The following is a 15,060-nucleotide window of genomic DNA, read 5'->3' as shown; positions in this document are numbered from 1 at the left end:
AAAATCTGGAGTTAAAGCACACTCACCCTGTCCTGGAGGCACCATGGGTACTCTGCTGCTGTCAGGTGAATGGCATTTGACCCCTGTTTTGGTTACAGTGGCAGGACTGTGGCTGTCCTGGAAGAAGCAGGAGTAAGATTCATCTTTCTCCAACACTGGGAGACCCGGGACTGACAAAGACACCTGAGAAAAGATGAGACAGTAACACGGTTTCAAACCACTGGTGGATCACTTCAGACAGAGCTCCTCCACATGGGGATTTCAAAAATCCATATGGGGTCCAGATTAGACTAAAACCACATGGTGCTAAAAGGCCTCTCTGTGTGACAGCCAACATCAAGCAGCAGACTGGTAGAGAACGGACTTCCAGACTGATGCAGAGTCACTGGACAAAATACAGCATTAGTAAGTCCACACCTGTGCTGCTGCAGAGGACAGTGGAGGTCACAATGACAGTAAGTGATTAAACTGTCTGAAACAGAAATCTGATCTGCTCACTTGTATAGAATATAGAACTGAAGTTCATTGAACTCACTGTCATGTTGGTGAAACCAGTTTGAGACGACTTTAGCTTTGTGACATGGAGCATTATCGTGCTGGAAGTAGCCATGAAAAGATGGTAAATTGTGGTTGGTAATTGTGGCCATGAAGGGATGAACATGATCAGCAACAATACTCACATAGAAATGTTTTCTTGACTCACTTTGGGCCTTAACAGCAATCAATCATGGTTTGAATGCCGGTCGAACCTCCACTACCAGCCTGGGCTGTTGACACAAGCCAGGTTGGTCCATGGATTCATGTTGTTGACCAGACCAGGCTACATTTTTCCAGTCTACAACTGTCCATTTTTGGTGAGCGCACTGCAGCCTCACATATCCGTTCTTGGCTGACAGCAGTGGAAACCTCATCCACCTCAAGGTTTGACGATTTTCTGCTCAACTCGGTTGTGAAGAGTGGTTATCTGAGTTACCGTAGCCTTTCTGTCAGCTCAAACCAGTTTGGCAATTTTGCTCTGACCTGTGGTGTTTCCTCCACAGAGCTGCTGCTCACTGGATGCTTTTTGTTTTGGCTCCATTGTGAGTAAACTCTGCTGTGGCTGATTGGATATTTGCATGAACAAGCAGGTATGCAGACATAGTAATTTCTTTCTTCTCTTTATTCAAGGGAGTGGTCTTTTATTTTGAAAGCATTATTTCTTCATTTCCTGTTAGATGTTGTGATGCTTTTCTCTCTTTCTCAAATAGACCCTGCTTGACTGAAACTTTGCTCTGCTCAAAACTGTTTATCTGCACTCACATATACCATTGCTTAAAAATGCAGTTGATGAAGTTGAAATGAAGCTTTATCACCATATGTAGCATAACATATTTTTCTTCTACACTGTCTGAACAAACGCAGAGAAATGATCTAGTAATCTCGCTGTAGCATGAACTGAGACAGGAGTAAAGTGGAATAATATTTAACCTGAGGATTTCCTTAACTCTATGAGTAACACATCCTTTTTGTACACATACATGTGTGCCCGCCTGTCTCCAGCTGTGTCTTTGTGTTAGCTTGTTACTTTTGCTGTTGGTACTTTTCCCATTCATAATAACTTTAGTGGAGATAACAGAGAAACATGTCAGCATCCATTTTGTTGTCAGTTGCCTAGTAACGCTGTTTGCATAATTCAATGTAATTAACACTTGAAAGCGAAGCATATTATAATGAATGTATTCCTAGGCTGCAAATATGACTTTACCAATTAAACCTGAAGAAAGTAACAGCACCATTCAAATATCCATGCTGGTGAGTGAGCCACTGAACCTGGCAATACAATCTGCCACAGGTGGACTCCCATCAACAGGATGAATATGCCAAAACTAAGATTTCAGTTTTTTATTTTCAATAAATTTGCAAAAGTTTGTAAAAATCTTGTTTTCATTTTGTCATAATGGGTTAATGAGAATAGATTAATGCCAAAACTGGAAATTTTATCCATGTAAAATGAAATCTACAACATAATAATGTGTGCAAAATACAGAAGCTGAGAAATATTTTTTATCTTGAGATAACATAATAATGATCTGATTATCTCAAGATTCCCTTTCTGGGCTTCTGTAGAAAAATGTTAAGGCCTCTGAATACTTTCTGAAGCCACCGTATAATTAACAAAACCATGGTCTTTTTGTCTGCCGTTTTGTCCATGACTTCCTGTTTTATCACTGATATCCTTAAATCTCTGCAGTGTTTACCATGACAAATATGATGAAATTTGATTTGATAAGGTGTTTTTACACAAAACTAGCCACCTCAGTGGTCAATGTTCAAACATCTACAGTGCAGACTGCCAGGAGTGAGAATAACTGAGAAATTTTAAGTGTGCCTGGTGCTTGGTACGTATCAAGGATAGTCAGCTGTTAGATGCTGTGAGTGGATGTGAGGGAGCACTTCATGGTAGCATTCATCCAGAACATCCTGAATTAGTGAAAGCCATGGTTACTCGGATCACAACCAAAAGTCATAGTAAGCCCGACTGGTGGACGTTTTTATGTGCCCATCCATTAGCATGGCAGCTGTTATATCATCCGTGGCATCATATAATAGCTATAGGCACTAAAAAACCCACCTAACATTTAGCCATTTGAGCTACTTATATTTATAGCACTAAGAAAACATGTTTGATCCTAACTGGTTTTAGAATATTTTGACTTATGCAAAGTGTCCGTTCTTGAACCGTTGTCTTGTAAAGTGTATTTTGTGTATCTGCTGCGACCCACAGCACCATGTTCCACACAGATGACTGATACTGTGCTCCTGTACTACACCAGGACACCTGGCTCTGTTCAGACCTGGTATCAACATCTGTCTCTGAAGCATTGAGGACACATTTGAGATCCGATCACTCAGACCACATTCAGAGGTTCTTTTAGCAGTGTGAATGCTAATGTGTCCTGGGCCACCTACTCTACTGACGTCCTCTGCCACGGTCTGATAAGTCCAAATATATTTTATAATGAACCCAAAATATTTTACTATTTCAATTGGCTGGAACCTGATTTCGTTGTAGAGCTGTGAGCAGAGCATTGATTAGCTCAACCCCTCTTTGTGCAGCTCTCTCCTTTCTCTACCAAACATTGAAAACAGACCCATGGGACTGACTAAAAACAACAATGCATACATGTTCATTTGCATTTTAGAGCGGGGACGTGAGATCTGATCACAAGTGGTCACTCGAGACATTGAAAGCTGCATTCTAAAACCAGGTGTGAACTGATGTACTGAGATGATGTACTGATGTACTGAGAGTTGATCTCTTGTGAGCAGATACATGTTGATGACAGGAAAAGGGCCTCTGATCACGATCTTCTCTCGATTCCTTGTCTTTCAACAAACTTGCATATCCAAAACACAGACGGTTCCATCAGACCAGGAATCTGTGCTTTCTGTATTGCAAGATATGCAAAAGAAAAGCCTGTCAATACTTGAAGTGGATAGTTTTATCTTAATCTGCAGTCAACAGAAACCAGAAAAGATGTGTTTCTGCAACAAAGATCCTCCTCCTTTCTCAAATCTTCGGTAGGGATGTGCACAGGCACATCCATCGGTTTGTTTTGATCCTTTGCTGCTGGAGTTTATGTCTAACATATTTACCATCCTGCTCTCCTTCCTGCTGATGTTGGAGGGGCTGAGGTCCCGGACAGTCAGACACTGCTGCTCCATGTCGAAGCTCCACAGCCACTGACCTGGCTGGTTCCCACGAGCACACTCTGACTGCAACACACACCTGCAGGGAAAAACACGAGGCTGCACCATTAGAATACAGCAGTCAGGCTCTCTATGTCTATGTCTGCATGTCATTCAATATAACAATTACCATCACATTAAACCATGAAAATCACATCAGTATATACTGCAAATCCATAACTCATACTGAGATTGTACAACTGGTTTCCATACCAACTGGACAAAAAAAATACATTACCTAATGTTTGGAAGTTACAAAAAATAAGCAGACTAGGAAAGACAAGCTGATTCAAAACAAGAATAAATGAGATGAGAGGGTAGTTATGAAGTCAGGAAAACAGGAAGAAAATGAAAAACAGCAGTAAACAAGGAGAGAGAAGAGGGGAAGAGAGAGAGGGAGGGGGGAGGCCAGGTGGTGAGGCAGCGAGGAGAGAGGAGGCACAGATGGGACAGAGAGGTAGATTTCTTTCATCAGATTCAAACACATTTCCACCAGAGCAAAGGCTGTCTGCTGACAGTTCACTACAAGCTGGCACTGAACTTCTTTATTTCAGTAACTAGACCTGTGTGAATCTGAATGAAACGTCATGAGAAGCTAATTTATATAACATCATATAATCTGCATCAACAGAATAACATGCAGTCAATGCTGCTTATAATAGATCTTATAATGTAAGATGTGATGAGGTGCATTAAATGTGAAGAAAAAATGAATCATTTTTCCTGTTAGAAAGGAAAATTTAAATTCATAAGCAACAAAAGCTCCCTCATTTTAACACACTCAGCTCACAGTGGCGGTTAACATCTGTTCAAATCTAATGTGAGCTGACAGAGGTTTTGCTGTGGTGTTCAGTCTACAGGCCGCTCACTGCATCTGTCACTTGAAGCAGGACCATATAACGTTTGAAAGAGGTGAGCACTGTAAAATACTAGAGTCACCTCCCCGTGACTAGTTTCCCTGTCCCCGTCCCTGTTTATCCAGAGTCAGATAAAATATCAACCATTTGTGTGAAATTTTCTCATAATTGCTGTGTGAAGAAAAGTGTTTTATGAGGTCACTGTGACTGTGACCGTGACCTCTGACCTTTGACCACAAAAAGCTAATCAGTTCATCCTTGAGTCCAAGTGAATGTTTGTGCCAAATTTGAAGGGATTCCCTCAAGGCGTTACTGAGATATCGCGTCCATGAGAATGAGAGGGACGGAGGAGGGACAACCTGAAAACAATACGCCTGTCGCCAGTGCAGAGGCATCAAATACAGACAAAATACTGATCATGTGATGATGCCACAGCTGAGCTAAAGGTGATGTCTTCACATCGCTCATTTTTTCTCATCAATAATAAATCTAAACAGTAAAAAGAAACTAAACTTGAAACCAGCCAATGTTTCACATTTTAATTCAATTATGAAAATTGTTCTAATTTAATTTATCTGTTGACTCGAGGACTTAATTCACACACACGAGTGGTAAATAATCTTTTTTGTTAGATTACGACACATCCAGAGCTGGAGTTCACTGCTGCTGTTTGTCTCACCTTCCCTCCAGGACACACCAGCCGCAGTAGGGGTCGTGGGCCAGCAGGCAGGAGTGGCAGTCTGGGTGCTGCTGGCATTCAGCCACTGGCCTCTTCTGCAGCTAGAACCAGGACAACACAATCATGTTCAGTCAACACTAAGCTCCCAAAAATCTGATTATAGAGAATAGGTGGCCCACTTTCTTCAGTGGAACAATGCAAAATGAAAATATGGTCATTAGAATAATCCCAACTACAGACGGCCTCAGTGGAGGAGGGAGAATTGGGGCAGAAATTAGAGTCCAAATCATTTCTCTGGCAGGGAGGGGCATCTAGAAAGAGAACCATAAAATGTGACGACAATAGTCCAACTATTGTATGTTGCATGTCTGTGTGGGGACGTACCATGTTATGGGTCATGATGAAGAGATGCTCCTCCTTTTGGTCGAGGATGAGGTCCGCGCTGATGGCTGCGTTCTGCTGAATGGAGATGACGGAGTACTCCTCCACCTCGCCATTTGGCCCCAGGAACACCTGAGGAAATGCACACAAATGAATGAGGATTATGTATCAATTAAGCTGAAAATGTGATCTCCTCAAAGTTTCTTTCTGCTAAGGCCTTATTTGAATCAAAAACATAAAAATAGTTCCATTATTTTTATATTATATATTTTTATATATTTCAACAGGGACTGCACAGGCAATAATAAGAATTTAATTTGATAATGTTATGTAACTGACTGCTCCAAAAACAGAAAAATACTAAAAATCCCCTGGAGTTGGGATTCTTTTGTCAAACTGCATTTTAAAACTAAAATGATCTCTGTCCAGACAAGCATCTTAGCTCCACATCAGAAATAATCTCCTTCCATACAATTACACCTGAAAATACACATCACATGACCATTCACTGGGGATGTGTGTGTAGGTGTAAACAGGAAGTAGATTGTCTACTCTGCAGTTGGTTAGTTGCAGAAAATCCTCTGAACGAGGAACAGCAAAGACAGGTGTAGCATTAAAATACAGAATTGAACTGAACAACAGCTGAAAGCAAAGACAACAAGGTTAGTAATGCTTGTAATTCATTATCATGTTGTGTTCACCACTGGTAGTCGAGGCTGATGAGACCCAATCAGGGAGTGACCGTGGGTGACTAGATTATAGTTTCCAAAGGTCTCAGTCTCTCCCCGTCCAGATTCAACACAACCCCGGAGTTTTTAAACTAAAAGCAGCGTTTCTCAAAGTCTCTGTTTTTGGGGCTTGAAAACTCTGTAGCAGTGTGAACGGGAGGAAGAAACGTAGCAAAAATGACGTGTTTTAAAACTAAAACGTAGTAGTGTGGATGTAGCCTCAGACAGTCAGTCCTGATCAGTGAGTCCAGTCCTGACACAGGCGGGTGATGAATGAGGATTTACCTGGCAGTAACAAAGAATGCTTCTCTGCAGAGCGTCATGCAGGAGTCATCCATGACACATGACAAGTTATCAGGGCTTAAAGCAAGGACAATTTCTGTGCCTGAAATGTGTTTGGGGGTTATGAGAAAGAATGGAGGGAAGGGGGGTTGGGGTTAGGACAACTCAACGTGATTGGATAATTAGGCTACTGTTATATGCTCAAAACAACAAAATATATGCGCAAAAAAAACAAAACACAAATGGAAGATATTAGACATACTTTGGTGGTATAAGATGATAAAAACATAGCCTAGCGAGCTGTAGGCTACAAGCCAGATGGATGATGGCTGTGGCGCATATCGCAACCCGTTTCAGAAAGATAAAAACACCAAATCTGATCGTTTCTAAATGTGAATCCTCACGTTAACTTGAAAGGTCCAGATGGAAGGAGAATGCATTATCTACTCACTCATTCCTCAGTCGGAAACCAAGTCCAAGCCCAACTTTCAAAGCCATAAAGAATAGCCTATCCAATACGCCTATCGTTCAAACTTCAAATGCTCGTTCCTGCGTTGGTCTCTAAACAACGTATGCAGCATAATAGACCTACTGCTGTCAAGTGGTTGCCAATTATCATATATATATATATATATATATATATACTGTATGTAGCCCAAAAAATATGGAAGAATATTTTCCACATATAATTACCTATTTTCTAATCTAAAAGGGCCCCGGCCCTGTGCTGGAATTCCAGCAGTGCCAGAAAACTTTAAGCCATACATTATACAACACACAACATGTCACAAAGAAGCTCTGACCTTCTGAGGTTGTGGTGTGAGGAGGAAAATACACATTTGGGTAGCTGAGACTTGACACCTGTCTGTCTGCATGCAGTGCCCTCTTCTATTGTATTGCTAAATTCCTCACTATCGTACATTACCCTTACCTTACTAGCTGATTCATCTAAAGCAGGGGTCTCAGACTCGCGGCCCGCGGACCAATTGCGGCCCCCGGAACAATATTTTGTGGCCCCCTGCCTGAAATCAAAGCTTTGTGTTAGTGCGGCCCGCGCGTTTTTTCTCACATGCATCTGGGCGTTTTATATTTTTTAACACTTGTGGGTTACCGTAGCTCAGGCTCGTGACAACAACGCGAATTAGCAATTGGTCACTTGTAACATATTTGGGTCACCGAGTGGAGGGAAAATATATCCTGTCACCTAGTGCAATACGGTTTTTGTCAGCCCCAGTCTTTTTCAAAACCTGCCGCGAAGAGAAAAGTTGGCGATGAGCACAGACAATTTCAGGAGAAGTGGGAGACGGAATATTTTTTTGTTGAGCACAGGGGCATCCCAACGTGTCTAATATACACGGATAAAGTCGCGGTGCACAAGGAGTATAACATCAGACGTTATTATTCAACTAAACATGCTGAGGAGTATGCAAAATACCTGGGAGATAAGCGAGAGGACCGGGTCGCCAAACTTAAAACATGTCTACTGAGGCAACAAGATCTTTTCAAGAAAGCAAGCAAAGAGAGTGAAGCGGCTGTCAAAGCTAGCTACGTGGTGAGTGAGATGATTGCTAAGGCAGGAAAGCCATTCAAAGACGGCGAGTTCATCAAACAGTGTATGTTACAGGCATAAGTCAAAGTTCAGGTCCAAACTTAAAGATGAGCATCTTAAAGCCGTACTGAGGGTCTCAGTTGCTTCCTCCCTCAAGCCAAATGTGGCTCAGCTATGTGAGAGGAAGCGCTGCCAAGTCTCTGGCAGCAAGGAGTAGGAGGAAGTAAATGAAGCCTATGTTCTGAAGAACTGTTCATGTTCTGCATGCTCTGACTTGTTAAGATTGAGAAGATTGGATCAGTTGTACTTTTTTTTTGGAATACTTGAAACCCTTTTTTTTGTGGAATACTTGATGCGGCCCAGCCTCACCCAGACTCTACCTCCAGCGGCCCCTAGGTAAGTTGAGTTTGAGACCCCTGATCTAAAGGCCCTTCATGGCCCCCTGGTAACTTGACCCTAGGTGTTACACTGTACGGCCTCTAGAGGACATTACCTTTTGTTTCTACACCTTTTGATCACCTTGTTATCCTGTCTGACCACACGTCTGTAACCCAAAGTCAACTGTATTTACATACTGTTTACCCCCCCCCCTTTTTTTTTTTCAACTGTATAACTGTCCCCCTGCCCTTCACTCTGGGTCAGTCTACTGCCTCAGACCTGCTATGTGTCAGTTGGCTCACCGTATCCTGGGATACCAATAAACTCACATCACTACAGCAAACTTGGAACTAAGGACTTGAGTGAATTTTCTTCAAGAGGTGTAATGTTCACCTGAGTGATGCAAACATCTGAAGCTCACTCTGCTAGTGTGTGACAGGCAGAGTGTATGCGCTCTGTGCTCCATACAGATAGGCGCAAAGAGTATTTGCTATTTAAAAAACATGGGCGCTGGACGGAAAAATGACAACTGCCTCAGTCTGAAACTAGCAAAGACACTTGTGTTGTGCTTTGTGCCGGGTGTAAGATAGGCCCTTTAGAGTCAGTGGTCTGAGAACACCAGAGAGCACTGACTTAACAGTACCAGTGATATACTGATGGTGTTGACATTCTATGTTTCGATAATTTACCAGATGATTTAAATTAGTGCAAAGGGATAATCTACATTAAACCTGCAAACTTTCTTTTAATAACAAACTCAAAGCATTACTATACAAGCACCAGGACTCAGCTCTTGAGATTACTGCTGCCTGCCTCTACACACGGAGACTTAGATCCACTGGTTGGCAAGATAATAGCCAGTGGTCAGCATCTGGAGGCAAACAGAGAAAAGAGCTGTCTCACTTAAACCTGGTCTGAATACAAAATAATGATGCAAGTTGTAAAGCATGCCACACTATTACTTACTCCAGCAATAACAGAAGAATCTGGGCATAACATCACAATATTCACTATTACAGAAAGAGCACTTTGTTGTGACGATGTGTGTGTGTGCTTCCTGAGAAGAAATACACCAGAATGCAGATTGACAACCTGTCTGTGCATGCTGTTACCTTGTGCAGGTTTCCTTTGGAGTCTCCCAGGAAGGCAATGGTATGTCCTGCCCTCACACTGATGGACACAGCAGTGAGACGGGCAGACGGGCTGTCCAATATTGTTTCTGCCTCCACAGCGATTCGACTGGCCATCGGGCTGGGGGTGTGGTCAGAGCCGCAGGGGTAGGCGTCCAGGGTGTTCTAATAGTGGGGATACGAGAGAGAATAATCAGTGCGTGGTGATTGCAACATGTCAAGTTCAAATGAGATGAAGATTAGATCATAAAATTAAATAACACTGTAAATTACATGTGACATGTAATTATACTGCTTTCAAAGTCCTTCAAGTGATTTGTCATTAATTTCTAAGTGAGTAAGCAAGTCACCAAAAATAAAACAGCAGTGCTCTGGTGGTTGGTGAAATCCCAGCAGGGTTTACTGTGGAGGGGCTGGCTCCTATCATTTCTACACTCTGTGCCTCGACGCTTTTAGACAATTTGGCAGGAGGGACGGTTGTTGGTGTTTGTTCCAGGCATATCATTTTTTCATGAGTTCATTGCTTAATTATTGGTAATCTTAACAAAAGGAAGCAGAGGCAATGAACCTGGGAGCTCTGCCTACTGAAGGCTACTTGTTTTGATGGATTGCATGTAGTTGGCTGATGTACTGGAATGAATTCTCTTCTCTGGCCTGCTCTTAAAGAGGCCCTGTAGAGTTTTCTTAAAAAACAAAACCAATATCATCCACATGTACTAGCTTGTGGTCGTCTTCCCTGCCTTTGCATTTCTTGTGTTACCACCACCTACAGATCAGTAGAATTGTGGGACACCAGTGGTAGGACTGTGTATCACATCATCAAGATAAACAAAACGGTGACCAACACGACCGTAGCACTACTAGAGGTCTAAGACTACACAGGGAACGTTTCATAGAGACTGCTTATGTACCTGACTACAGAACCTGATTTCACCGCTGTACAAAACTGTCCACCTTTAAACTTTGTTGTAATAACATAGCTCAACGGTATTCAAACAGCTACATATAGACATAAGTCAGTATTTATTAAGCCATGTGGAGTGAACCCAACCATTAAAGGAAAACTAGCAGGGATGATTGTGTGCTAAGAATAGCCCCAAACTACATTATACGTACTGAAACAGTTATGAAGTCATGACGTCCATTCTAGGAACCTGGCTTGGAAGCTTAAAGACTGACATGTCATTGAATGGACTGGCTGATGGGAGCTCTTGATTACACTGTAATAACACAGTGCTGTGCAGACTGCCATAATCTGGATTTAAGCCAGGAATAACCACTGGTAAGATAATGACAAAAAAGATTGCTATATTATAAATTATATTTCGGACACTAATGTTTGGTAGGAGTCCTGAATCCTGATCACAAAACATGTTCCCCACAGCTTAGACTTCGCGTGAGAGTCCATCCCTGGTGCAGAGGGACTGTCCTGGCAATGACTGAACAGAGATGGAGGATGATTTATTTGTGCTCAATGATCCAATTGAGATTTGACATCTTAATCACAATGTAAATCTCTTTTCAGCTTCACAACAAAATTTTAACTATCCTACAATAAAGTTATCACAACAAAAAATCTGAAGTCGCCTGTGAGTTGTGACTTCTCACAGAATGATGTCAAACCTACAGCACATCATGATTTACACTGAAATCCATTAGAACGAATTGTGTGTTAGTGCTCATTCATTTGCACTTGAGTTTTGTAAATAATAACAACCTACCAGATAAACAAGCAATTCGAGCAATTCAATTCGATGTGATGAGCTCACCTCTGGCAGGTTGGCACAGTTAGACTTGACTTCATACTCAATGTAGGCTGCCTCGACTCCTGCTTCTCTACCCATCTGCGTGTAGCACAGGTCTCTGGTGGAGTTAATCCTGCGGTCCACATCTTCAAGATTAAACATACAAAGGGCAGAGTCCTCACTGGGCCGAGTTGATGAAGCCAAACGAGTGGAGAAGACACCAAGTAGAATCTCCGAGCCTTGACTGACTACACCGTCCTTGGAAAGCCCGAGTTGGACAGCTTGTAGCAGGTTGTAAATTTTTCCTGGCCTGGACCGGCATGTTAAGGGTACTTCTACATAGGAGTAATAGGACTGGTCGTCCAAACATACACGAGAGATGTAGGTGCGGTACTCGCGCGACTGTGACTTAAGGTCACGCCTGTAGAAGAGGAAGTATACATGCTGACGGTGGGCAAATGAGGCCACAAAATGATGGTCATATTCTGAGAGACGGCCAGCAACAGCCAACTTGGCGGTTTCCTCGTAAGAAAAGATGGGTTCCTGGGCGAGGTTTCTTGTGGAAATAGGTGGATGGCTGCTGGTGTAACCCCGACCAACGAATAGTACTGGCTGCCTCTCAGGATGTGACCGAACCACAAGCCCAACAGTGCTAACGTTGGGGTGGTTAGCTGCTACATATTGGGTATCCACCGGCCTCGTGGTGGAGAAAAGTACCATATCCACAGAATCCAGACTACGTTTCTGACAGATTCCTTGGTTGACGCTCCCACAGGTAATAAGTTCCATGGAATAAGGATCAACCAGCAGGAGCTTGTTGTGGTTACTGGTGACCCTGGCCTGAGGGCAGTTGCTCTCAGTAACAGGAGGTAAGCACTCCCGACTGTCTGTGACAGGTCCAGTGTCATCCTGGAGTTCAGGTTGGAGGAATCGGTCTAACTGGAACAGGTGATCTCGGGCCCCGATATAGACCCGACCCACGTTGTGGTCAGGATGCAGGGCCAAGTGCTCAAACAGAGTATCATTCCGGATAAAGGTGGGATGAGGATTAGAGGGGGAGGAGTCTGATCCTTGGACAATGCCACTGGGTAATGAGATGAAGGGCCAGCCAACTCCTATCAGCAGGAGAGACAGCAGTGTCTGGACTGCTAAAACTGAAAGACGACGCACCATCCCCGGAGGCATGGCAGCAGAGCTGAGGGAAAGAAGACAGGACAGGTTCTTATAAACAGCATCTCCATTCACTACAACGGTTGACATGTCACAAACCTCCACACACACACACATTTCTACATGAATGATCACACATTTTGGTGCAGAAATCATTATGGATACAAGTCATTTTTTGTTTTTGCATGTATGACCCTTGACTGGCACTGGAATCAGATGTGGTGTCTTCCTATAACTATATAGTTCAGACAGTAGGTATGTGGACAGTTACACAGTTTTTGTTCTTCAGGCTCTGCCCTTCAGCACATTGATTGGTTGGAGAGCTAACCAGTGGGTTTTACCAGCACTGAAGGCCCAGAGTGTCACGCCAAAGCTGAACGGAGAGGCTAAATGACTAAGCAAATCAATTAGCTAATAGGAAAAGGAAAAGCAGCTGGAAAAAAGAAATGGAAATTGAAGAGGGAAACCAGGTATGTATTCCCATTTTCAAACTGCCTTTTCAAATAGTTTTTAAATTCTATTATTTATTCATGAATTAATAAATGTATTTAAACAGTTTATTTAATGAGTTTTTTATGCTGTTTTTGTAAATCCATTTTCAAATCTTAATCGTTAATTTATAAATTCTTTTTTTACAATTCCTATTTTTAATGCCTGCTAAAATATGAAATTAAGGAAATGCTTTATTACTTTTCTTGTGACATCCCTGGTCCTCCATGTTTGTGTGTTCTTTCTGCAGATCAGCCGTGTAAGCACAACTAATACAACTAATACAATAAGACATTTATGGTTCCTATTTTTAAACTCTATGGTAAACTCTCTACTATATCAAGTGACATTCAATTACAACAGCCAGTGGAAGACTCCTAGAGCAAAATAAAGTATCTGACTCACCATTTGTTTCCAGTGGTGTTTTATAGAGGCATGTCACCTCCTGACCTCCCAGCAGCATGGGGTTAATAACACATCCTTCTGTACGCAAGCTGTAACACAAAGGGCAGTGAAGACACATGAGTACACTCTATACTTAGACACCCACCCAGTGAGAGTTGTGTGTTTGCGACAAACACAGACTGACAATCAAATTTTTTTTATTTTTTTTGCATCACTGCATTTCACTAAAATCCTCGGGATTGCTCATTCCCATTGAAATTTCCGTCAAACCTATGTAGGACTGGCTACCTCCATTTTTTTTTTCTTTAAAAAAAAAAAAAAAAAAACCCCTCAGAAGAAGCCAAGTCGAGTAGTGTTGGTCCAAGAAGGCTTTCAGTGCCACACACACTCTGTCCCAGTATACAATCCACACTCATTGCTAGGAAACAAGGTACAAAAACCTTTGGTTTTAGAGTCCCTGCCAGAAAAACAAGTTGCTGTGAGGAGAAAGAGGGTGGCATGGGAACCTTCAGAGGGGTAGAGTTCTCTTGTTGGGGCACCCAAGTCTGAGGTTCATACTTGATTTGCAAAATACTGTGATTATGACTGTTTAATTGGTGAGATTGCTGAATGAAGCAATCCCACTATATGCTGTTGTCAGGTCGAAAAACGAACATTCCATTTATTCTTCATTTTCACCCAATTCTCCTTTTCACTCCTTATACAGCATCTCTTCCTCTTTTCTGTTCAATGTCTCCCACTTCTTTCTATTCACCTCTCCTCCTCCATCGTCTCCCAACAGTCCATCACTGGCACAGAAACAGGATTATTTCTTTCCAGTTCAGGCGGATTTCCAGTGAGCTTATTCAAAGGGGAGGTGGGAAAAAGACGGACACAGGCTGAAAAAGACACTATTCACCCCAATAAACAGAAAAAATCTTGTCAGTTGCATGCACGCACGCACACACACACACACACACACACACACACACACAAACACATACACACACAAACGCACACCTCTTTTCCTGCCACAGTAGGACCAGCAGAAAGCTTACTTTGTTGGAAATTGCCTATATGTGAGAATGAGGGTAAAAGCCTTGTAAGAGACCAAAGACTGAAATTTTATTTGAACATAATAATTATCATTATCATTGATATCTACATAATTTCAAGCCAATGCGAATTAAATCTGAAACTCATCCTCAAGCATTTGGCACACGGCCAGTATAACTACCTCCAGCTTCAGTACAAGCAGAGACTCAGAGGTCAAGCAGACTGACCGATGCCTCGGCCCCCCAAACCTGATATAATTAAATCTATGGTCTCGCAGAACAGTCACACTGGAAGGCAGAATGAAAAGTTGGCTGTGATAGAGAGGAGGGAGACGTGATATAAACGAGGATAATGGTTTGTATTTTCAGACTGTCTCTCCCGCAGGATGTTCATATGAAAAGTGTCACAAATAGTTGTGTAAAGAATGAAAGAAAGAGAGCAAGTGAAAATTACAATGCCTGACTCTAAGAGTGAGATGTGAGTGTGAATGTTGTATCGTCAAC

General features: G+C 42.3%; 1 protein-coding gene across 1 annotated transcript in view; it reads right to left on the bottom strand.

The window, feature by feature from the left end:
- The window catches only part of LOC111221708 (plexin-B1-like), a 101,112-nt gene that overhangs the window by 27,571 nt on the left and 58,481 nt on the right, over nt 1-15,060 (bottom strand). Inside the window, exons 3-9 of the mRNA XM_022745222.1 lie at nt 13,523-13,611; nt 11,483-12,653; nt 9,696-9,878; nt 5,650-5,778; nt 5,266-5,366; nt 3,637-3,769; nt 27-183 (exon numbers count right to left, since the gene is read on the bottom strand). Coding sequence (XP_022600943.1) covers nt 27-183; nt 3,637-3,769; nt 5,266-5,366; nt 5,650-5,778; nt 9,696-9,878; nt 11,483-12,643 — 1,864 coding nt within the window. The 5' untranslated portion in view covers nt 12,644-12,653; nt 13,523-13,611. The remainder of the gene's footprint in view (nt 1-26; nt 184-3,636; nt 3,770-5,265; nt 5,367-5,649; nt 5,779-9,695; nt 9,879-11,482; nt 12,654-13,522; nt 13,612-15,060) is intronic.

This window comes from Seriola dumerili, unplaced genomic scaffold (assembly GCF_002260705.1).
Source record: "Seriola dumerili isolate Sdu_G_001 unplaced genomic scaffold, Sdu_1.0 BDQW01000088.1, whole genome shotgun sequence".
NCBI lineage: Eukaryota > Metazoa > Chordata > Actinopteri > Carangiformes > Carangidae > Seriola > Seriola dumerili.
Note: the sequence above shows the minus strand (reverse complement) of the source record. Positions and strands in the feature narration are given on the sequence as shown.